The sequence below is a fragment of the Meleagris gallopavo genome, chromosome 10 (assembly GCF_905368555.1).
Source record: "Meleagris gallopavo chromosome 10, MGAL_WU_HG_1.1, whole genome shotgun sequence".
NCBI lineage: Eukaryota > Metazoa > Chordata > Aves > Galliformes > Phasianidae > Meleagris > Meleagris gallopavo.
Genome location: NC_139413.1, coordinates 16,916,503 through 16,942,553, shown reverse-complemented (window position 1 = coordinate 16,942,553; position 26,051 = coordinate 16,916,503). Strand labels below are relative to the sequence as shown.

General features: G+C 35.5%; 1 protein-coding gene across 8 annotated transcripts in view; it reads left to right on the top strand.

Annotated features, from left to right (window-relative positions):
• Positions 1-26,051, top strand: part of ADGRL2 (adhesion G protein-coupled receptor L2) — a 378,308-nt gene that overhangs the window by 343,849 nt on the left and 8,408 nt on the right. For 7 of the 8 annotated variants that reach the window (XM_031554862.2, XM_085232372.1, XM_085232369.1 and 4 more), the window contains 12 exons: positions 474-659; positions 1,731-1,769; positions 4,673-4,856; positions 6,772-6,894; positions 7,150-7,355; positions 8,401-8,574; positions 9,599-9,808; positions 10,789-11,009; positions 12,285-12,351; positions 19,975-20,066; positions 21,940-22,108; positions 25,639-25,767. In XM_031554862.2, coding sequence (XP_031410722.1) covers positions 474-659; positions 1,731-1,769; positions 4,673-4,856; positions 6,772-6,894; positions 7,150-7,355; positions 8,401-8,574; positions 9,599-9,808; positions 10,789-11,009; positions 12,285-12,351; positions 19,975-20,066; positions 21,940-22,108; positions 25,639-25,767 — 1,800 coding nt within the window. The remainder of the gene's footprint in view (positions 1-473; positions 660-1,730; positions 1,770-4,672; positions 4,857-6,771; positions 6,895-7,149; positions 7,356-8,400; positions 8,575-9,598; positions 9,809-10,788; positions 11,010-12,284; positions 12,352-19,974; positions 20,067-21,939; positions 22,109-25,638; positions 25,768-26,051) is intronic. The other variant, XM_085232370.1, reaches the window with a different exon arrangement.

The window sequence follows — 26,051 nt, the reverse complement described above, 5'->3', positions numbered from 1 at the left end:
TGAATAAATAGATTTTTGTACATGTGCATTAATAACAGTATGATTAGAGCACAGAGCCACTTTGTGTTTTCCTTCCCTACTGAGATTTACTAAGTTTATGAAAACTGGATAATTTGTTGTCAGTACCAGGCTACTTGACTTTCAAATGCCTCAAGCACTGGTGTGAACAAATAGATTTCTTACTGTCTGATAATGGCAGAAAAATAAAAGTGAGGATGAACAGAAGATCTAGCCCAAAAGTCCCAGTCTGATTTCTGGTTTTGATGACTGTTAAGAACTGCTTTTGTGTGTCACGGATCTAAGAACCTTTAATCTTCTGAGATAAAGAGAATGTTATTGGTCTCAATTAGTTGCAGATTTCAATGTATGTGCAAATGGTTATTTCACCACAACAAAGGTACGTGGGGAATTGGAATTAGGAGCCGCAAGCAGAACAAGGGACCCTGCTGAGATAATATAAATTGTCATTTCAGATCAGAAGTGGAGAAAATGCTGCTAGTCTGGCCAATGAACTGGCTAAACACACCAAAGGACCAGTCTTCGCTGGCGATGTTAGCTCATCAGTGAGGCTGATGGAGCAGCTTGTGGACATTTTGGATGCTCAGCTGCAGGAACTGCGACCCAGTGAAAAAGATTCTGCTGGAAGGAGTTATAACAAGGTACACACCTATGTTCACCTCCACTTGCTGGGATAACCATTGCCCTTGATTTTTTTTATCCTTTCAGAAATACTAATCTATACTTTGTTCCTGCGTGTATATAATTCTGCAGTAAACATGTAAAACAACAGTAGATACACAGCGGAAAGTTGCAGTTACCTTCTTTTTAGGGCATAAGATAAAATTAACAATAGAGTAAAATTCACTGATTCTCAAAGATAGCTGTGTGTCCTTTATTAAAATCTTGTATGTATTATAATTAATGTTGGCAAATGGCTACTAGCTTACAGAAATCCTCAACCAAAGCAGTATTTTTATTCAATGAACATTTTAACCCTGAGCAATCAGTGGGATTCAGCATGGTTGCACGGTTTTCCTTTAATCTGAATTGCTGCAAAATAATAGCATTTTCGTAGACATTTTAAGATGCCAGCATCACTTACAGTTGATCATATCTCCTAGGATGATCTAAACCATAAAGCATAAAGACATAGGGTTTTTGTTGTTGTTGTTTTGGTTTGTTTTTTTTTTTCTTTTCTGGAATAGTATTGAGAGAAACATTTCAGAGAAAAATTATGTTGTAGTGTTTTAGGTACAAATCACAAAAGCGTTACCGTTCCAGTTTTTCTCAGAAGAAATGCTATATTTCACGGCCTCTTCCTTTCTTCAGCTCAGTCAACAAACTACAAACAAAACATTTTTCAGCCTGTTTTAAAGAGAGCTCCATGTACTCTTCTGTTGTCTGGGCAATAGTTTTATTTACAATCTCTAGCTACACTTAGAAGAGTTTTCCCTTGGACAGATAAGGTATATACACAAGGATTTCCTCCTTTGACCTTTTCACACAAATCCCACTGCTGGGACAAAGATCTCTGGGCACCTTCATAACGGTTGGGAAAAAGGTTTCCTGTTTGATGTTTTTCTGTAGTCACTGCTGAACAAAAACTGAATTAACGTCCAAACTCTTTACAGTTCAAATTACGGATTTGAAACACCAGACTAAATTTTGGGTATTTCTGAAGCTTTCCAGAATGTGTCTAACTTCTGATTTTCTTTTCTCTTACTAAAAAGCTCCAAAAACGAGAGAAGACATGCAGGGCTTACCTTAAGGTATCTCTCATGTGCTGTCACCCTGCTTTCTCCCTGCTTCAGCAACCTGCCACGCTTTATCATCTTGCTGCATGATCCTATGTATTTCAGTCTTTGATAAATGTGTATTGTGCCCCATATCAACTGTACAAATGTTGGCTTTGCACAGGTATAACACTCAGAAGAAAAAAAAATAAAAATCAAAGTTTATACCTCTCTAACCTCAACTTGTTCCAAAGCAGAAATAGTTACCTGAATTGGAAGTAACATCTCTCTCATAATGTGACTTTGGGCAGAGGAAAAAGCTGGGAAATGAACAGAAGTGACTTCAGCTTGATAGCGTTTTATATCAAAGACTGCTTAGAATTAATTTGCTTGCATGAAAAGTGTACATTATATAGCCTGCTTTGTTCTTTGTGTATTCTTATACCTAGTAGAATTACTCCATCTTACAGTTTTAAGAGTTGTTACAAAGGCCAGTTTCAGTGATTTCAGGATAAAATATAAAGACAAACTTTTCTCTAGCTTTACTAGTAAAATATGTATCATGTGTCCCATTAGCCAGGCTATATGGAAGGCACATAACACACTGCTATCTGATTTTCTGTTTCTTTCATGTCTGGTAGAATGGTTGCCCATAGTGGCCATCCCCTGCTCTGTGATACAATGCCAGTAATTCTACTTCACACCTGTGATAAGGAAAAAAAAATGTCCTAGAATAGATTGTGTCTGTGCTTCTGAAAGATTTTATTGCACGTTTTTTCAAAGTTTCTTTTAAAATATGGTTTTTACTTGTACCTTCTGTGATAAAATGTAAGAACAATTTTTAAAAAGAACTTTGAAATACTTTGCAACATAATAAAATAATTCGAACTCTTAATGGAGGGACACTTCTCTGTACTGGACAGTCTGTTTTTTATCCTTCTGCTTAGAAAACGGGATAAGAGATGTCCAGTTACAGCAAAAATTTGACAAAAAGAGACAAGGATCTGGAGAGAAGTGCACTTCTTAAATAATAAATGTAATAGGTTTTTATCAGAAAGTAATTTTGAATAGGAAAAGGAAACCCAGCAGACATTGAGCAGACTGAATTTTCATACTTTGTTTTCCATAATAAACATTAACATGAGTAGAGCAATAATTGGCTTACTTGGACAGCTGTGTCAGAGGGGCCTTGTGGTTGTTCCACCTCCCTGCTTGTCTTTGTCTGAGGGAAGAGAGTGCCTCAGAAGTATTATTGGACAGGTGATCATTTACCACAGGAAAAATGCAGAGCTAGCTTGTCCCATAATAAATAAAAAATGGTTCATATTAATGAATGCATACCATCAGCACTGTATAGAGATACATAAGAAACCATAGCACAACCTTAATTTTCGACTGGTGTCATTTTCTGTAAGTCTCAGATGGGCTTCTCTGCTTAGATAAGACTAATAACCCTCTTGAAATTACAAATCAAAAGCTGACTTACACTATGCAAATGAAGCAAGTTCCCACTTTGTGACAGAGGATTCATTTGTACCTCAGATTAGAGGCTCCAATCTGTATTTCTTGGTGACTAATGAATCTGGCCTCTGCAGACCAATTTCTGTTCCACTCTAGTTAATGGCTGCAGCAGTATCAGTGTGAGCGTTTTGACTATTCTGTCTCCCGTTAGAGAAAGAAAAAAGGCTTTAACGTCACTTCGAAGTATCTTCCACCTGCCAGGAAGGTCGTGGTGGTTCACAACACAGACAGAAAGAGGATATTAAAATGGATTAGGCTAATTAATCTTGCTCTGACAATAGCCTTGACCAACTTTTCCTATTCTGATTTGCACAATGCGGTATTCCAGACCAACATCTTCCTGTTTGTATACTACGTTCTGTTTCCATTCCTGATGCTTTTATATTGATCAAACAAATCATATATAGGCTTAATGACACATTATGAGTAGGTAAATGGGACAGAGTAAACAGGGTGTTTCAGCAATGCATGGCGTACTCAGTGCACAGCAAACTCAATGCACAGCTACATTATGCATTAATGTAAGTGCCTGCCTTCAATTGATTAACTGATTACTGTGATTGATTGGATTATTTTGTAAAAATAATGTAATCATGTCTCTGAATTCGTCTTCTTCCTTATTTACTGTTACTTTATATGCAGCTTAATGAACCTTAAAACATAATGATAGAGTCGTTACATGAAGGACTTAAAATGGCAGCTTCATTCAGCTTTTCAGTTTTGCCTTCACTGATAACAGGGACAGTCAGTGGACATCTTGTTTGCTCTATTGATTTCCTTTTTTAACTGACCTTTGTGCAGGAATGGGAGTTAGTAATCTTTTTAAGTATCTATGAACAGGTACAGGAACAGGAGGGGGAGTGAGAGTGGCCCAGGCTAATTTATGTCCACTGAGTCAGCTTCATTTCATGCCTCCTGTAATAAAGAAGGCAGTTTGTCATAGACAAGTAGTTTATAGCACAGTGGCTGTATGAGTTGTGCTAAGTTTCCAGAAGAGTATTATTGCCATTTTAGCCTAAGCTGCAGAATGCCAATTTTAGCATTAGTATTTTTAAATAGAATTTATATATTTTGACATTAACTTTAAGATGAAAGCTTCAGGCAAAATTTCTGGCATTTATTTTTACATTTTTTCAGCACATTAATATGACTGTCTTTATATCTGATACGAGACAAGTCAAATCTGCATGTTTAACACTTAGAGACCACACAATGCTAGTGGCTAACTGCACTTCTATTAATGCTAATCCAGCAAGGGAGTGGAAAATATTTTTATGTTGAAATAGTTTTCTAGTGCCATTAAATCACAGTAAATCATTCTGACAGTTAAGTATTATAATTGTCACCAGATAATGCTGGAAATTTTCCCCAGTTGCCTCAGGCAATCGGACCTAATGATAGTTTTCTAATGAATGCAGGCAATTGTTGACACAGTGGACAACCTGCTCAGGCCTGAAGCTCTGGAGTCCTGGAAAGACATGAATTCTTCAGAACAAGCCCATGCAGCCACAATGCTACTTGATACATTAGAAGAAGGGGCTTTTGTCTTGGCTGATAATCTCTTAGAACCAACCAGAGTCTCAATGCCCACAGAAAATATCGGTAAGTGAATTTCTTTTCGAGTACTAATTAAAGTGCTGTGAATTGCTTTTACACAAAAAACAAGAACAATTATTCTTTGAAAACTGAGCTGTGCAACATTTGGTAGAAAGCTGCACTTTACCTGCCTTTGTAGGAAAGGAGTTATTCCTAAGTAGAGGTGAAATGCTTTTGTTTAGTTCTGCAAAATTAGCATTCTTCTTCAGTATCCTCAATACAGTGTAGAATAGAAAGTACTTGATGTTGTGAAGTTGATTTACCACTGAAAAATCATTAGCAGAGCCTATGGATATGAAGAATGCTTAAATGGCAAAGTATGGATTTTTTGAGGTAACTGTTTTCTGTAGGGCTGTGGAAATGCTTTTCTATTTTATATAATCTGTTCTTAATGAATTTAAATTACTTTTTACAATGCACTCTGCCAGTTAAATATTTTAGGCACTCAGAACATAGGCAAAATGTTTATATTAAACATGACTGCCTTCAGGTAAAACTGTGTTCAGTGGACTACATCTCCCATAATGCAGAATAGCTATGCTCCAGAGACTACAAAACAGTTGAAGATAGTTGGAGCATAATTTAGCATTTAAGTGGTGACAGAGAAATGAAAGGATTTGGTATTAGAGATGTGCAAATATTGGTACAGGGGATGTGTTAAAGCAAAAATAATTGCTATGCATAAAATTAAAATTCCTTCATCTTATTACAAAAGATGAATGTAGTTTCAGGAAGCTGAAAGTATTCTAATTTAAGAGGTACTGAAATGGAGACTTGGAGTAGACTGCAGAAATTAGACTTTTCACATTTCAGTATCTGCATATTAACTGTGTAAGATGTTTCTATCTAAGTTTATATTTAAGAAGGAAGATACTAGGAAAGGACTGGGAGATGTTACAGCTTATCATAGGAAGCGATGTTCAGACAGTCTACTGAGCTCCATGGGACAGTGTGTACACACTAAGTGAGATGTCTGGCTATACGTAAAGGTGCATTTGTCTTAGAAATGAAATACATCATAGTTGGAAAAATGTTATTTGCTTTTTTCCCTGCCAAGTCCAAGTATATTTTCTTATACAAGTGAGAGGAAATAAACAGCAGTTAATTTTGACTGCATTCGCAGACAATATTCTGCAATTCTACCTATAAACCTTCAGAAGCAACTTTGATAACAGGCTGTAACACATACATTGTGATAGTTAAACCAGTTTAATGTACCACTGATATTTGATACCAAGTTGACCACTCCAGTTTAGATGGTTTTACATATCCAAGGGAATCCAGCCTTTAATGTTAATCCCATGAAAGCTCCCCAGTATGCAGTGTGATATAAAATTAAAACTGACTGGCTGAGTGATAACTTAAGTTTTCAGTTTAAATACTATTTCAACATTACTATTTTTTTATCAGTCATTCTACAGAATTAGATATAGAGGAGGGAAAAGCAAAATGGTATGAATATTGTTTAGCTAAATACACAGCGTAAGTGTACTTAAGCATTTATTTGCTGACTTTTAAAACCTCTTTAAATCAATACTTGGAGTTCTAAATCTGCTGGCTGTGGTCACTACATGGACATTAGGAGCTTCAAAATTAATGTTTCTCTGCAATACGTATGTTTGCAGTATTTTTAAATGGACTTTTTAGGCACACATTAAAGCAAGGTTTGATATCATGTTTTCACTATTAAAGTGCTGTCATTCTCTTTAAACTTTAATTAAACCTAGTGCACACTATTAAAGTAACTGCATAATTGAAACATTGCAGTGCAGATCTCTTTTGATGGCAAATGAGACCAGCAGTGTGATAAAACTAAATATTGATTGGGGAAAACCAATTGTCATCTGGCATATTGTAATCTGGCCAAAAGATGCTTTCTACATCCTCCTTTTTAACACTTTTTTTTTCCCTTTCTGCTTAGTTTTGGATGTTGCAGTGCTCATTACTGAGGGCCAGGTGCAAGACTTGAAATTTCCTCAGGGCAGTAAAGGAGGCAACTCAATTCAGCTCTCTGCAAGCACTGTGAAACAGAACAGCAGAAATGGTGAGTCCTGAGCACATAGCATCAAAACTCCATTAAATTCAATACATTACCTCCCCCAGTTAAAAAAATGAAAAAACACAACAAAACTGTTCTGTGTCTTTTTCTTGAATACAATAGATGCCTAGGCATTTTTCTTCAAATTTATAGCCTGAAAATGCCTCTGTGTTTTCTGATATTTTCCATTCACTACAGTACGGACTACAGCTTTCCTACATGTTTCTGTGGCACAATTATGGGATTTCTTTTCTTTTGTAGGGCTAGCAAAGCTGGTTTTCATCATTTACAAAAGTCTGGGGCGTTTTCTTAGCACGGAAAATGCAACCATAAAGCTGGGCAGTGATTTTGCTGGTCGGAACAGTACAATTGCAGTCAACTCCCACGTCATTGCAGCCTCTATCAACAAGGAGTCTAGCCGAGTGTACCTGACTGATCCTGTGTATTTTACTCTGGAACACATTGATGTGAGTTATGCTAATGAATTAATGGGAGGGTCATAAAATCAGCAAGAAAGAAAAGCAATGCAGAAAAATAACCTTTTTTACCCAGTTGAATTTTAGATGTTCGACTAGGTCAGAGACATGAGCTTGGTTAAGTCTGTGAACATAAAATTAAATGAGCCTGGTTCAGTGATTATTAGAACTTAAGTGTATTCTTAATGAAAGCTAATTCAGTAATCAACACGAAAATGTAAATGACTAATTTGTTTCTAACTGAAAATTGACTCTTACTTTAGTAGCTAGGGAGAAAATAACTGTTAAGATTCTCGTTTGTCTGATGTGACAAAATGGCATAAACTTTTTACAATGATTTTGGACCAAGCTCCACAAATCTATACAACAGGATTGTTTCAAATTCATTCATATAGAGAAGGATAAAGTGTTATATCTTGGTTTTCTATGCTATTAATCTGTGTAAATTTTGTCATGATTTATTTCATGTTTCTTTGCTCTTCAGTTTGATCCTTTCTATTTTCGTATCTCACATGGGAAAAGTAAATAATCAATACAGTGACAGAGAAAATAGTTTGATTTTCCTTTCGCCATTTTTTGTAAGTGTTCTAATTGTTTTTCATCAAAATAGATAGACATTGAGGAATGAGATTTTTCCTGATGTCTATTCACATGACTTCGGCCAGAACATAGGTGGGAATCAAAGTATAGAAATAATAATTTTAAAATATCTCTTCAGAATCAATTTGCTGTCCTAATTTCAGAGACACCAAAAATGGTTATGTTGTACCATTGGTGCATGAAGTTGTAAGATGGAAATTGTAATTGTTTAAAATTGGGTCTACAGTAATTGAAACTACACTTTAGAGTGTTTCGGACTATAAAGTCCATTTAAACTAGATGTCTTCCTTGTATAACATAGTCCACAATTTTGCTGATGAAAAGTTTATTGTCCGAAACATGCAAAGTTTAATCTAAATTACTCTTTACACATATTAAACAATTGTTATTGCCATCTTAGTGTGTAAAATTCTTATTTTATCCTTTTATCTCTCAGCCTGACAATTATTTCAATGCAAATTGTTCCTTCTGGAACTACTCCGAGAGGACTATGATGGGATACTGGTCAACGCAAGGCTGCAAACTGGTTGACACAAATAAAACTCATACAACGTGTGCTTGCAGTCACCTTACCAACTTTGCTATTCTTATGGCTCATCGGGAAATTGTGGTAGGTAATGATATTTCTAGCCACGAGCAGGGAACAAGCTTTTAAAGAGTTAGCTTTAAATTTTTAGCAGGATACAAAATTGCTGAAGTTTCTTAAGTATTTATAGCTTCTACCCACTCACTCCAAAACAATTTGCTTTCTGTAGCACTTTTCTTCCTCACCATAAAGTTACAAGTAAAATAAAAATAAAAAGAAAGACAACGAAGGAAGGACAAGAAACTTCTTCCAGTCATATTTTGAAGTAAATGACCAACCTTACAATGATTTTACAGACTTTGCAGTATGACTGGAGGCTTTCTAGGGGGCAAGTATGCAGGTTTTCCCCTGGAAGCACAAATGTAATCTAAAGCAGGAAGTCAGAGCTGGTACTGTTTTCTTAATTCCCTTTTTGTACTCTGAAATTGTAGTCTAGTTAAGCACTTACTGGATGTTTAGGGGCTCACGAAGATGTAGTATTTGCAAAGATATGGAGCTTCTCGTAAACCCACTATATTTTGAAAGGTAACTGAAAAGATAACTGAGATGACAAAAGTGATTCTGTTACAACTGAAGGAACCATCTTTACCTAAACAGGACATTAGATCTGGAGTTACACATGCAACGTATTCTGCATTTTATTCTAATTGATCTTTGCTTTCTTCTCCACTGTGGAGTTGCAGGTCTATAGGAAAGAACATGACTTACAGGAGGTCAAGTGAAAGTTTTCATCTTTGTATTAGAGCCTAATGCTACATTCAAAATGTTGTCTCTTATTACTTTTGCCTCACAAGTTTGCAGAACATAATAGGAAAACTGAAAGTACTACCTAATCAGGCTAAAAATAATCATCTTTTGCTCTCAGACCTGTTCTTCTTCTACTTTTGTTCTTCTGGGAAGCTGATCTGAGATTCAGAAATTACTGAGTACATCTTGCCCATCTCACATAAGGAACAAGCAACTTTTCTGGATGCTACCTGTGAAAATAGATTTCTGTTTATACTCATAAGGATTCATATTAATTTTCTCCATTCTTGGTTATTTCTAGTACAAAGATGGAGTACACGAATTGCTCCTCACTGTCATCACCTGGGTGGGAATTGTCATCTCTCTTGTTTGCCTGGCCATCTGCATCTTCACATTCTGTTTTTTCCGTGGCCTACAAAGTGATCGTAACACTATTCACAAGAACCTTTGTATCAACCTATTCATTGCTGAGTTCATTTTCCTAATAGGCATCGATAAGACAGAATACGCGGTAAGTCTTCTGTGTATGTACTGATATTTTTCTCTGAAATGACTGTTTGAAACATTTGAATTAAAGCATGACAGCTGCCAAGTTTTTAGCATTCTGATGCAGCAAGGCTGAAATAAAAACAAGTGAAAATAAGTGGATATGTTCATAAATAGTACTTACATTCATCGAAAATATATGTGGTCTTAGTTTTCCACTTACAGCTCTGTTTTTCATTTTCTATTGAGAAATACCAGCTATTAATGAAGCAGGTGTTTTAAACTTCTGAAAGAGGAGCTGAAATGTTGATTTACTAGCAACATATATTCTCATATGTCTCAAAAGCTATTGACTGTTTTTTCCACACACCATATATAACAGTACAGACTTATACTTACCTTTTTTTTTTTTTTTTTTTTTTTAACACTGAACATCCATGCAGGTTTTTTTGGCAGTATTCATGACATTTAATTTGTCATTCAGAAGCAATTCATTGTGTTGAAATCTAGTAAAGCGGTAAGAGTTTCATCCAGAATTCAACTAAAGAGGAGAGAATTCAGACTGATTCCTGTTATGACAGTAGAAACTTGCAAAATTACAGCAGGCTTGATGGCTGCTTCATATTTAAAATAAGCTGAATTACATTATGCTTCTGAGCCAACTGTTCATGCCTCACGTAATCCAAAGTACAAGCCCTAAAATGATAGCAATTTAAAAATTAAAGGATTGTTTATAAAAATTGAAAACCACTGCATAAATGAAGACAAGTGAGGGTACAGTTTCTATATCTGCATTCTGTTTAGCTGAATTTACTTTCTGCACCTACTGTGTACATATTAATATTGGCAAATCTTCGGTGTATGTTTTCAGGTTGGAAAAATATCCCTGAATTTGTGAAAGATCTCTGATAGATGTATATGCTCTTCTATTATGCCCTACTTAATTAGAGATGTAATGATGTAAAGATTTGTGGTTTATATTTCCATCTTTCTTTTTCTTTGCAGATTGCATGTCCAATATTTGCAGGTCTCTTACACTTTTTCTTCCTGGCAGCCTTTGCCTGGATGTGTCTAGAAGGAGTGCAGCTTTATCTAATGCTAGTAGAAGTATTTGAAAGTGAATATTCTAGGAAGAAGTACTATTACGTTGCTGGCTACCTATTCCCTGCTACAGTAGTTGGTGTCTCAGCAGCTATTGACTATAAGAGCTATGGAACAGAGAAAGCGTAAGTAATTGCAAGTGACCTGAGTGTTTTTCAAGTGAATAATTTTTTAAAGCCTATTAGCTGTCAGAGGGTCCCTGACAGACTAAAATACCATCTGAAAGCTTTATTGGTAAGAGAATGGCAATACTGTGCACAAATTTCAATCAAGTCTTTTGTAATTCTCTAGGTTCAGAGGATTTGTACTCTAGAGAGACCAATTCTAAATTATGGTCTTTCTTTTAGCACAAAAGATTGACCTGAAACAAATTGAAAAAGTAAATAACTTTTTGGCCTCAAATGTATATGAACTAAAAATTCTTCTCAACTTAAAGTATCTGACAGGCTTAACCATCCAGTTTTAAGCTAATGCTTCATTAGATCTCTTTGTTCAACTGGCCCTCTAGCTAACTCTCATCTTGAATATGACAGTACAGTATTCCAGCCCATATGGTTCACTTTGATAATATTTTATCATGCGGGTAGAGCAGGATTAAAATTAGCCACTGTCTTTTATTTATAAAAGTACAGATATATATAGGAAGTGACAGAAGGTAGACAGAAAACATTTCTGAGGATTTGAGTTGCTGGAGGCATGAATTTGCCTTCCAGTAGTGTTTACTTTGTCCTTTGATTAAATTAGTTACAGAATGGGAAGATAGTGTTGACTACAAGAAAGCTGCTTGATTTTGCTACTGATGAAAGACAAATAAGAGCAATTCAGTAGGGAACTGGGCTGTATGAAAAACAAATCACTAAGTGAAGTTGGCCCTAATAGGTTTACACGTCATTTGGTTTGGTATCATATGCATTCTTTCTCTCTAGTTGTACTCCCAGTTGGGATGTTTCATTTATACCAGATTGCTTTTCAGCCAAATGTGGCATCTGAATGCTTTCTATCTCACATTCCTCGGGAGTAAGCATGTTGCATGTGCTGTAGAGTTAGAAGCAGATTCTAAAGATGATTTGGAAAACCTGTGAAAAGTATATTTTCTTATGTCAGATTCAGCAGTTCATTACTGCTCTAGTGACTAAAGTTTTTAACCAAAAGGAATACTCATTTTGATTGTTTCTTCTTCTATGTTATTTGTTTCTGATAATAGATTTTGATGTACAGTGGTTTTAAGTAAGACCCACCATAAAAGTTACGGGTTAGGAAACATTGCCTATGGACTAAATGATACTGTTTGTCATTATTTACCACGATGTTAGTTTAAGAAGTATTTCTGTGCTTTTCATTTATTGGACTAAGGAGCTATTGAAATAGTTTACCTTTCATTTTTGTTTTTTCTATTACAGTTGCTGGCTCCACGTAGATAACTATTTTATATGGAGTTTCATTGGGCCTGTTACCTTTATTATTCTGGTAAGAGCTTTATTTTTTCTTTTTCTTTTAGATTGTCTTGCAGAAAAGTTCAAATGATTAATTGTCAGAGCTGGTAGAACTTCAGTATAGCTATTTTTTCCTAATGGCTTGAACTCTGAAGGTCATATTGACATGTGTAGTCATATGAAAAATCATTAAACAAAGTACATTAAACATTTTTTTTTTTTAAAGGAGCTGTTACTATTGCTTTCATTAACTCACTATTATACATGTTTGAGTTTAACTGCAGATTTTCCATCATCGTTATCTCAAAAGAATGTTTGAATGCATTGGATAATTAAGACAATCTTACATCTCAGACTATTTATACAGTATTTATATTTGCATATGCATGTTTTTCAATGGCTGCTTCTGTATGTATTTAAGCTGTATGTTATAAACTTGTACTGTATGTCTGATATACATGTGTTTCAGCATAAAAATAGAATATTATGTAACCAGGAGAAAGCTTATAGAAATTTCTATTATTTTTTCAGTAAATTTATCATATGTATGCATATCCATATATGCACTCATGCCTGTATGCTCTATTGTCCATTCTAGATTGAATATTGTGTTTATACACTCATTATCTGTTCTCTGAGCACTGCTCCTCAATTTCACGTAAAAAGTGAAGTCATTTGTCATCCCAGGGAACATATCCCTGTTTTTTTTCAGGTTCATAATGTATGATGTAGGAACTTGGAAGAAAAGCAAATGCAAAATATGCATTTCAGTTTTATCTGGTATTTCAGTATCTTTAAACTTCACAATCTTTGAAAAATATTCTAAAGCTAAGCACATAATCTGAGTAGAGAGAGCCTTTGTCATAACTACTGATAGTTAGAAGGGATGAATGAATTTTGTTTTAATGCTTTTGAAGGTCTAAATAATTACCTGTTCCTCTATTCAGCAGTAGCTGTGAGGGGCATGTATCCAGCACAATTTTGAAGTTTTTTACTTTTACAGATCCATATGTCAGACACAGTTTGAATGTTTTTGTAGCTTATAGTTTACTTTTCCGTGTAAACATAAACTTATACTTTGATAATGGAAATTTCTGTTAAAAATGTAGCTAGCCAATCTTTCATAAGTTCTTTATTTCCTCCTGGTAATTTGAATATCGAAATGAGCTTATGTGTATTTTAGGTTAGTATTACTTTCTGCTTACATCAAAAACTATTTTAACCCTTCAGTAAGCACTTAAAGAAAAGATAATTGTGCGGTGTGAAAGGTTTAGTTCATTAGCATATGTAATGCAATGGAAAGCATAGCAATGAGCAGAGTAGCAAGGTTCTAGGCTTTAGCATGTAAGGATTTGCTCAAATGCAACAGCCATGGACACAGAAGTAAAATAACGATAGTGCTTACCTTTAGAAGCCTATAAGTACACAATGATCTTCAGTAAGATACCCTGTCACTGCCAACCCTTAAATGAAGTCTGGGAAGGGGTGGATCCTGGCTGCACCCCTTCTGGTTATTGAGGTGCATTGCATGCACCTGAGTTCCCCTGGGTTGGCCCTGCCTTCCCACCAGGTGCTCAATCACTGTTTCAAGCTGTGACTTAGCATTTCTGCTACAGCACATTTTCAGATAAATAGTTTTTGATGAGTGTATTAATTGAATTAGAAACATTGAAATATTTGCAAGGTATAAATCTAGATCTTTATAATAATTATACAGTTTATTCTAAATACATTTAAATTTAATCAAGTATGAGGGTAAGGATAATGGATCCTTTTTAAAATGAAACCTACAATTACAATTGAAATACACAGTTATTATTTTCAATATGATAGGAGATATTTTTCAGAACAAAGTTATTCATTGCAGTTGCTGTAATCTTTAGTAGGAAATTGTTTGAAGTTTCCTGTAACTATAGTTCAGTTACCTCAAGTCTGATTGTGCGATGAGAAATTCACTTTCTATGTCTTGCTTTTTATTTCATTGTTACTGCAAGTATTTTGCTAAGTCACCTCTATTTCTCTCTTGCTTTAAAATAACATTTCATATGGGAAGCTTTGGGCATTGCTTATGGCTTTTTCACTTCCTCGTAACCAGGTCAGAGTGAGAATAGAGGTGAAGGACATTTAATCATATTGACCATGTACAGACATAGTTCACTATTATTTACTGGCCATGACATTATTATCCTCCAGCAAATCATTTAGACTGAGACGCAAAAGGCCTTAGGGAGCAGTATTCCCAACTTCAAAAATATGAAACAGCAGGTAGCAATCACAGCACGTTCCTGGGAGTAATTCTTCTCTAGCAATTGCTTTGCCCTCTAATCGTCCCAATTGAGAAAGAAGTGCGAGAAGTGTAATGGCTGAAAAATAATATGTCATGGGCAGTGTAACCAAAGGCAAACCATGGTTGTACAGTAGTGTACTTAGTAGCATGAGAGAATTTCTCCTTAATAAGCTTTTTTAACATTGTAATCTAAACACTAGTTTTTGACAGTCTTGCTTACTTCTCTATTTTACACAATTTTCTCTGAGTTTATAAGTGGTTGCACTTGTATCTGTATATAGGTTTGAACAAAATGAGGGTAGAGAAGTAAGGGAGGGAAGTATGAAGTTCCACAGTATATCTTCTGAGGACCTTCCAGCTTCACTAGTTCCATAGCCTGCCATGCCTTTGGGCACCAGGGTTATTATATCTATGAGAAAAGAACATGTAAGTAATAAGCAGTGGGAAACCATTAGTATGCCTGAAATGGTTTAATGAAAGCTTGGATCATGACACGTCAGGAGCTGTTCTTATCATTTGGACAGCTCCATCTGCATCTTTAATAATTAATTCAGTTCAGTAAGAGTTCAGCTTGCACGCTCATTTAGAAGCCTTCTTCAGAGAGTACCTCTCTTGCTGCCAGTCCCAGAGAGAAATAGGCTTCTGCATGGCTAAGAGCAAAGATCTGGAGATACAAGAGCAGTTTTAGAGCTGCATTTGCCAGGTAACAAAAGCTCCAGGGAGTTCAAAAAGGGTCAGAACATGTGCAGTTCAGATAGGTTACTTCAGAGTGGTGTTTCTGTTCTTCTGTCTAATCATATCCATGTCAGCACTGCAGGCTGTGTGGAATGAATTTTAAGCTGCTAAGCTCAGGCAGACGTGATTCAATTGAGCAAGTTGATGGCTATAAAACAAACAGTGCTCTCCTATAGTCTGTGGTCAGAAAAGCCGAAGTATTTTGACTTGTATGTAGATCCATGATCATTCATATCCAAGAAATGAAGTTGGTTTGACTTCAATTCAGCCAAAACTACTACAGTATGCTTCTCACAGATGGAGGCAATATATTAGACTACCAAAGGCTATTTAAGCAGAAATTCCCAGGATGGCCTGTTTCCCATTTACATGGGGATAGATGTATGAGACCAAAATCTGGATGCATACATACAGATGCACAGGTATCTATCTCTACATTTAAAAACTGTGTTTACAACCTTATGTATAAAAAACTATGTAAGTATATTTAGTAGATGCTGCTTGATAAATGGTGTTTATCCATTGCGCATGGGGAATTTTATCATAATTATTGCAAAAAGTGGCTTTTTTTGGCTACTAATTAATTGTACCTGAGACTAATTCCAACCCATTAGTCTTCCCTGCAGATTATTGCATCCATTTTTTTTTTAAAGTTAATTTGACTTGAAGACATTCACTCTTAAAATTACATAGATCCCAGATGCCAAAAGACAAAATTCTACTTTCTTATTTATCATATGCAGTACATTCTGATGTCCAGACCAGAACTGGCATTGTTAGTGTTAGATATGAAAGAAGCATGATCTTACAGGGTACTGCTTTTGATTATTTCCATAAAAATTCTACAATTTTTATATTTTAAAGTGGTTATATTTTAACTTCTCTTAATATGTTGTCTTTCTTATCTTTCTTCTGCTTAATTCTATCTAATTACATTTGCCATATCAAGGGTTAGGTAGGAATTGGTACTTCAAAAGGTGCTCATGTTCTTTCTTTTCTGCTTTTACATACATTTCAGAAATGTATGTGTATAGATAAAACTAATTCTCTATAATTCGGTGTCCTGTGTCTTATAGTGGGTAATATATTTTAGAAATTATAGTAAAAAACCTAATATAAACATTTAGATGTGTATACTGTCATATATGTGTGTTTGCATGATGCATTTATTCTGGTTGCCACTGAACAAGAGCAGTATTTTTGGGGTGGAGATTTTGGTTCATCTTGGATGGATGGAGCCCAGTTGTCAGGATGAGGCTTAGCCCATCAGTAGCCCATTGTGTAATAAGAGTAAGAAAAAGTCATCACTGTCTTAAACCCATTTTTAACTCACAAGCTTTCTTTCAAATGCCCATTTTACTGTTCATATGGATCTTTATGTGCCCCAGAATACTGCATGTTTGTGCAGTATTCTTAAATAAAAGTGTTGTACTCAGGCCTATCTGTCGAGCTTGGAAAGCTCTATGAATTTATTTGTTTAGTTTAGCAATAGTTCAGTAATCACACATGCATGGAATAATGCAGGTTGGAAAGGACTTTAGGCGATCTGCTCCACACAGGCACAGCTCTGAGCTCATTACAGCTTACTCAGGGCTGGAAAAGCTTTTCTTATACAAAGTCAGTACAAATGAATGTGAAAGTACTAAATGTGTTTACTTCTTGTACAGACTTCTTCTCCACATGTATTTCTCACCAAGAAAAATGATTTAGCCCTTCCTTCTAGAAGTAATTACTCTCCAACAAGTTCCCTTCTCTAACTGCTTAGTGTCTGGTGTAATAATATGGCAGGATGCCCAAAACTCATGAGTTCCTCCAAAACAATCAATTTCTAGATGAAAAGCTGTGAGGAAGCCAAAAGTGACTACATTTATAGCAGATATGGTTGCAGTTTTTGTAAGCAGGCAGAATAGGCTTTTGGTAATGACACAATGTTCTAAAGGATGCCAGTGTGTTTGAACAAGTGGCAAATGATGGTCTTTGACTGCTGAAACTATTCAATATTTCACAGTGATGGAGTAACAAGTATCATATGCTCTGTTGTCATAGTTACTTTGTCTCCAAAGTACAGTGTTTTGGTTTCTTTTTTTATTCTTTTCTTAAGAAGGCTCCTTCAACTATTGTGAATTATTTTTAGAGTATTATTTTCTGTCAGCTGTTTTTGGGGTTCTATTTCCTAAATTAGGATTAAAACATATAGTAAGAAAGTGTTATGCACAGTATTCTGAACTTCAGTGAGGACTTATAAACAGAACTTAGTAGCTACATAAAACCTGAATATACAGTAGCTTGGATAAGGTTCTGTGGTAGGGCCACACCTATTGAGACACCTACTGAGTCACCAGAGGTGCCTCAGTATCTAAATACAGGCTTTTGTTTTTCGTATGTCAGACCAATACTACACTCCTACAAAGAATCAGAGGATGAAAACCTCATGTTTAATAAGGTAGTCATTTATGGACATAACTGAGCCTATGAGTTTTTGATCGAAGAACGATGTCATTGCTACAATGCGGGATACTTCGGTGTAGCTCCTTAGGCAAAGAGCTGCCCTGTGAATGCTGCTCTGAACTGGATTGTGCAATCCCAGAGGCACAGATTGCAACCAGAGTTGATTTCCATGTTAGCATTGGCATGGGGCATCTCTTTGGCACTTAATCTGTTTGTTTTCACAAAAATTAAATTGAAGTTAAGCAAGCTGGAGGAGTTCATCTTATACTAGCTACCAAAAGGTGCAAATAACTTTTTCAAATACAGAACAATGAAATCTGCCTGACAAGGTATGAAACTGAAGGCCAGAGCCCACTTGTTTCTGCTACAACAGACAGAGATAGAACTTGCTTAGTCATCCATGTAATGTAAGGATGCACAGTGGAAATGTAGATAAGAGAAACAAAAATATCACAGTGATGCAATGAAATGTTTCTCAACTAGTTAGTCATAACTCAGAGTTTATAAAAGATAGTCAACACAGATATTGAAACTTTTATTTGTAGCTGTGGAAATTGTGCTTAACCTACTCTGTGTACCTGCTTGCACTTAACGTTTGCATATTTTCTGTCAGTTCTTGAAATACTGAGAAGTAAATTGTAAAAGCTTATTTTTGTTATTTGTATCACATACACTTTTTTTGTGAATGTCAAGATGCAATTGTAAAAACATTTTATTTGAATCAGGACTGATAAGGTCAAAAGCTGACAAACGCTGCTCTGGTGTTGAGAACTACAGTGTGGAACACAGTGTCCGTTCTGATTTTGAGGCTGCAACAAAAGAGATAACATGGTTGCCCTTAGCAGTAGGAATTATTTCTGTAATAAATGTTTTTATTAAACAGACTGAGATCAAAGTCTTCAAAATACTCCTGTTTTTTTGTTAAGATGTTCTCTTTATTAGGATTTCAATTACATTTCTGACTATTGTGGCACAGCTGTAGGAACACTTCTGGTATGAACCCAGTATTAAAAATCACTGAGGATTTTGATGTCTCAAACCAAAGGAAGAAGTATGATCTTGATGATTCTCCATTAGTCACCATTTAAAGATACATAGGGAAAATTCAAAGAATGGGGTTATAATGCCTATCTATCTAATATGTCTGAGCATATTCTCCCGTCTTCTATTAGTTTTTGGGTTAGGTATTCCTTGTGTACTGTTGCACTAAAAGATAGGGATGTATTTTTTTCTTCATGAAAGGATGTGGCTTTTGCTGTTTTCATACACAGAATTTTATTTGAATTGTTTGCATGACGGGGGACAGCACATGCTAATTATTCAGACCGTTTACAATGTTTCAACCCATTCTTATAGGCATCCTTGTATTTGGCTTTCTGAGATTCTTTACATGGTTTGAAATCACCTAGTGCCTCTGATATCTGTGATTCCATTTCACAAGAGGAGATTTGTGAAATAAACAAAAATATAAAAAAAAAACTATTTTCAGTATCTTCCTTGGTGTCTGTATGTAACACAAGAATAAGACAGCATAGTCTTTCCTTCAAGTGGCATGCAGTCTTGCTTTAACAGAATCCAGAGTACAGAGTAAGAGAGTGGGCAGTAAGGAGTGTACACCCACAGTATATGTCAGTAGCTCTGTTAAATTTGATGCATTTGCTACATCTTTATGTTTCTTTTTCTTTTCTATTTTTTTCAGTTACATTTTAGCTCTTTTCAAGACCACAGTGGGATTTGTGAGAATAAAAAGGGAATTAAAAAAAAAAAAAAAAGGGTGAAACCAGCAAAGATGAAAAACCTTCTGAGGGCAGAATGAGATTGTGAAAAGGCAACTGGTATAGCACAGATGGAAAGCAATGCCAGAGTTTAGAGGTGGAGGTGAACAGGAGTTGAATGCTTCATTCTGGAAGACAGAGCTAGATGGACACTGACACATGTTGGATATGAGCTGAATATGGCTAGTTCATGGCACTGGTCAATTCAGCAAAATTAAGTGAAACAATAACTTAAAACATTTTTGCCCTTCATCTGTATTTGCAATCACTTTTTACAGACAGTCTGATAAAGTTACTTAGTTTCTCTACATATTAGAAAATAAACTATGGAGGTTTTGTTTAGTCTGTAACATCATTATTATTCAACCTTTCACTTGAAGTAGTTTAATTTCATTCTTATCTGTTTTGACAGCTGAATCTTATCTTCTTGGTGATCACATTGTGCAAAATGGTGAAGCACTCAAACACTTTGAAACCAGACTCTAGCAGGTTGGAAAACATTAAGTAAGTGCTTTGTGTTCAAGTATGAGAACTGTGATTATTTTCTGATTGCTGAACTGATTGAAAGCTACTCTCCATTAGTAGCACATGCCATTCTCTCCCAGCAACTGCAGATGTCAATTAGAAGCAAACAGAACCAATCCTGCTTTCGTCACATTGTTTCTGTAATGTCACAAATGTTGGTCAAAATTAGATAATTTCAGCCTGGAAGTAGTGCCAAGAAACTGTTTCGTGGAAATACCACTGCACTGTAGTAATTTCATTTGCATTTAAAATGCAGTTCAAAAATGATGTTCCTGTTTGCATGACTGATATGATTATATAAAGTTTATTTTGTTAAATGACTTTTTGATTTAAGGATTCTGAGCAGTTTCTACTCGTAATCCTGTTCTCCCAAGAGAATTGACTCTATTATTATTGTTAACTTGAAGATTATCTGCTGTTTTCATGCTAATTTAGCAAATGTTTACTTTATCTTGGTGCTGTAATGCAGTATCCTTTTTGCAGAGTAATGCAAGTGTTATATAATTAACGAGGTTTTGTCAGCTCTTGCTTCTTTAGATAGCCATTTAGCTTATAGCTTTATGTTGTACTGAAGGTTCTTGTTATCAACACTGAAGGGATGGTGCAACTTTATAATACTAAGGGTTGGATATGAAAGGGTCTTAGAGATTTGCTTTGAATTTTGAAAATGGTAAAGGGAGATTTTCACTAAGGCTAACATTGTGAGTAGATGTTATGGATAGGTCAGTATCAGCTTCATTGCATGTTGCATGATGAGAGAGAGAGCTAATCTTTAGCATCTCTCTCTTTTCTTCCTTTTCCTCTTTCTGTCTTCTCATCCACACCAGTAATTACCGTGTTTGTGATGGCTACTATAATACGGACTTACCTGGGTAAGATAGAACCCTACATTAACAAATTTCTGGCATGACTTTTAACTATACAAACTCGGTCAATATTGTGGATTGCCCTTAATTTTAATTAACTAGTTTTGAGATACCTGATTTGCTAAAGAATTTTTAACTATTATATGCCTTTATAATTTTAAATTGCTTGCCTCTGCATTTTGAATTTCCTAATTTTGACTAATTTTTATAGACAATTAAAAATGCTCTTATTAATTTCTGTTTCAATTCTGTCTAATAATTTTGTTTCTCTTTTCTGCTTATAATGCTTTCTAGCTATGAAGATAATAAGCCATTTATCAAGTAAGATCATTAGTTAGATGTGGAATTCACTGACTAAATTCCCTTTCCCTTTCATTCTGTGCCGTTCTCTACAGTTCCTTTTCCTTAACCTATTCATGATGGAATCTTTTTTACACTATTCTATAGAACAATATCCGTATTTTTGCCACATTTCAGCAGTTTCTTCATGCAGAAGTTAGATCATCTAGCTTCAGTTTAGCTGAGTTTATCAGAGCATTAAAGATTTGGGCTCTAGGCTTTTAATCTGCTGTTTAACCTTTGTGTATTTGTGTTACATTATTTGGTGTCATTTAGCAGCACCACTGTTTAAAATCTATGCTGTGATTAGTGGCTAAGCCAGATTTATCAATCTCTTTTGTAATAGCAGATAAGGCAATGGAGTAGTTGGGGTTTGCACTATACTTCAACATTTCAAAGTATTTTTGACATCCTATGCAGTTCTTGAGAAAGTAAAAGGTCATATCTACTCTTGCTGTTTTCACTGGAGACTAAAAGTACCAAATGGAATTGTTCTTTCTTTAATAGATGAAAGGTTAAACCCAAGGAATTTTTACAATTGAATATGAACCTAGTAAAAGTCAACTGAAGGAACTGAAATGTTAATATTGGATTTGGCAACACGCAGTCTTATAAGTAATGTTAGTAAAATTAATTTTCTTTTACAGATCCTGGGTCCTGGGTGCGTTTGCTCTCCTGTGTCTTCTTGGCCTAACATGGTCATTTGGCCTGCTATTTATCAATGAGGGAACAGTTGTGATGACATATCTCTTCACAGTATTTAATGCGTTCCAAGGAATGTTTATTTTCATCTTTCATTGTGCCCTTCAAAAGAAAGTAAGTTACTAAAAACAGAGACATGTGCTCTGTCCTTAAAAATACCACATATATTTCTTGAAAAATAGAGAAGAGTATATTTCGAGAATAGGAGTATTTTGAAGAAGGAAGAGGCTAGGATCAAAAACAGTCCTTGCTGTATGTGCTTCTGAGAGTCATTTAACTGCTTTTTGGCCTGTATGAGTTCAAAATGGATGTATTTCCAACTTGGGCTTTAAAAGTTTAGAGGCGTTGGGAAGAAAATTATTACAGAAGGTGTACTGTTTAACATTTGTGATGCAGTATGTATGATTTTGAATTCACAGCCAAAAGTCCTTTATCCACTTATGAATCAAATCCTGCCTGCAGCACCGCAAAGAAAGGTTTTTTTACAATATCAGTCCATCTCAGCCTGGAAACATTCTCGCAGATCAAGGCAAAGACCTCTCATGAGGTCCTATTAAGCTGCCACATAAAACTACAGGTGATAGGCAGGGATTATGCTGCGAGCGCTTGTTCATTACAAAATTAAGTCAGATCTGAAAATTAATTTCACTGTGAACTTCAGCACACCTAAAGAAAAAGTAGCCATTATCTGCAGACAACTGGTAATGAGGGGAGTTTACTAAGTACACCAGCATGACTACTGGCTTTCAAGCATTTGTCTCCCCCTGCAAACCAATAGCTAAGTGCTCTTAGCTGGAGAAACTGGAATCCCCTGGCAACTACCTTCCCTAATGAAGAGATGCTCTAAATTAGTTCAGGCCTCCTTTGCCCAGATCTGCTGCATAGAGGGAAGCTCATAGCGGAGAGATAAACAGACAAGTGAGATTGAATTGAAGGACACGGCTAGGCGGGATCAGGTTTCCCACTCTCCCTCTGTGTCCCAGACTGAGAATGGAGACTGTTTTCATGCTTTAGAGATGCTCCAATGAAGATAAAAGTAAAATGCTCATAGAAGGCATGGCAAATGAAAATAAAGAGTTGAGGGGAGAGGGGAAGTGTATATGTCAGAATAAGCCCACCACAAACCATAAGATAAAATGCAATAAGTAAGTCCGTTGTTTGGAAATACCCAACTTGCAATATTTAGATTCTATATACCATTTTCAGGCAGGAGGCCTAAAGTTATTAACTCCCTTTATAATAAGCTCACCAGAGACATATTTAACTGATATTTATAAAGTGGTTCAAGATTCTTGGATAAAAGGTTATTATGTAAGGGCAAAATCACATTCTTGCATGTTCTCAGATCTAACAGGAGCAGTGTCTCTAGACTTAGTGTAGACAATGGCTTGCAGACGTGTTTTGGGAAAAGATGTGGAAGACAGAATGTATTTTATCCAGAGGAAAATGGTATTGCTTTCATTTTGAGATAATAAAAACACACTTGGAGAGGAGAGTGATCATAAGAAAAGAGGGAAGAAATTTTCAAAATGTAAATAATTTCTAGTTTAAGGTTTCATATCATGTTGCTTTTTTATCACTTGTGTTGGGCTTGAAAATAAAAAACAGATTCTGATTCTATTTCTTTTTACAGCTGTGCATTGTTTTTTTATTAAGTGGAGTCAGCAAAAAGCAATATTAAAATACCAGTCAAGTGTGAAAAAGCATAACCTGGAGCAATAAGATTTATACCTGAAAGAATGTTTAAGATTTTTAAGTTTCAATGAGTTTTTGACTGGATATCATCCGATCCTCTGTCTGCATAGCTAATATAGTCTTTTTATTCTGTTATTACTAGTTGGTCACTAAATTGAACAGAGAAATAGAATTGTGAAAGTGAAAACTATTATGTTTGCAGTTCTGACAGGATGATAGTGCCGTTGTTTCCAACTATTTCCAACAAGCTATAATTTAGAAATAATGACAGAGGAATGCGCTGTACTGACGGATAATGCACATTCACAGCAATATAGGCATTAAGCAAAACCAGCCCTGGAGGGTGGTATTTGGATGAAAATATAGTTCTGATTGCTATTGTCTCTACTATATAGTGTTCTGGAGCATTTAATATCCATTAATGGCCAGGAATGTGTTTTCTTAAGTGTTATAGTCTCTAGTGATTATATACATAGGCTTTCATTTTTGAGAATGCAAAGATAAAGGTTACAATTCTATGTCCAGGCCTTTCTGTTTTTTCTGTTTTCCTTGTTGTATGTGTGTTTTGTGCTGATATTGGTAGGAGTTCACTTAAAATATGTATATTTTAAATAGATGAGTTGTTGTCCTCAGATGGAAATTAAGGCATTAACTATTCAAATTTTCCTGAACTTCATGGTTTATAGAAACACCACATTAGTGGTGATAAAGTTCTTGGAATATTGAAAACGGCGCTTAGCTTACGTAAATTCACACTGTTAATTTTTTGCATTTTTCCTTCTTTTGTTTCTCAGTTTTACACACACACAAGTTTATTTCTGTCCCATATATTCTGTAGGCCAAGCAGAATTTACAGATTAGCTGAAATGTCACTTTTCAGAGGAATTTAGAAGTCTCATTGATGCACGTGAGACTCCTGGATTATCAAGAATCTGGCAGAAGATTTGTGAATGTAACATTTGGCATCTTTACAAGTTTTATCCAATGCGCCCTTTCACTGATCATGTTGCCAGGATACATGTGCTCTTTTATGTTATTGGAAAATAAATAGCAATGTAGCAGTCATCAACTGTGAGAGAATTAAAAGCTCTGTAAAATCATCCAGATTATTTCTATGACAATGTTAATGCATGTGAATTACAAAACTAAAGTTTCCAGTTGTTCAATGGAAACAGAAGGTAAATAAGTGCAGGCCAAATACTAGAATCATTATGCCATCAGAATAAAGTTATTCTGTTAGACAGTGTGTTCACACTTCTACAGTCAGAAGAGACAATAGCAAAGATTCTACTTTTTGGTCCTAAAAGCAAGTGTCCCAGGCTGTATGTTTCAACTCCAACTCTGACCGTTGCTGGTGCCCTACTGCTGGCAGCTAGTGAACTAGCAACTATTTGAGTTACCCCGAGTAACTTCATATGAAAAAATGCTCACAGGCCTTGCAGTTTAAACTAAATACAGCCTTCTTGGCATGCTTTTCTAGAAGGAATAACTTAAATGGGCAGTACTGAGAAGCTCAAAGGCTCGTTGCCTCAGCCTTTCTTGTATGCCAGGATGGGAAGACAGGCTTTCTATGGCTTATGCACCAAAAACTATTGCAAAAAATGACTATTTTCAGCCAGTATTCAATTCAGGTAAACAACTGTATTAATCCACAGTATGAAGACAAAACAAAAATAATCCCTTAACAACTCAGCAACAATTATTCATACATGTCTAAATGAAATATATGTATACTTTAGAAATAATTCAAAAATCCTGGCTAACTAATAATGCTGCCATTAAGTAAGGCAAAATATTTAATTTTGCTAAAGGCTGTCATTTCAGTAGGCAAGAATTATCTATTTGCTCAAAAAGCAGTTGAGTATTTTCAGTGCAAGATTGATGTCTTTTTGTCAATAAAGGTATTTGTCACTCTGTTTCTTGCGCTAAAGTATTTTTTTTCTCCATAGGTACGTAAGGAATATGGCAAATGCTTCCGACATTCCTACTGCTGTGGTGGACTACCAACTGAGAGTCCTCACAGTTCAGTGAAGGCATCAACAACAAGAACTAGTGCTCGCTATTCCTCTGGCACTCAGGTAACAAAGATTTTGACAACATCTTTTAATTAACCTTATTTATAAAAAGCCCCCTGAGATCTGCTCCAATCAGAAGTAGTAATTGTCTTCTCATTATTATCGCTTAGGTAGCAAATACATAGTTCTGCATGCTAGAATTGATTTCTTTTTAAAGATTTCATTATAATTTGGTCTAATGCAAACAAACACCTTTTCTTCTTATAATTATGGGCTGGTTTATTGGAAGGTTTATACCATCATGTTTCATCTAAATGAAATTTAATAAATTAGAATTGTAATAACAG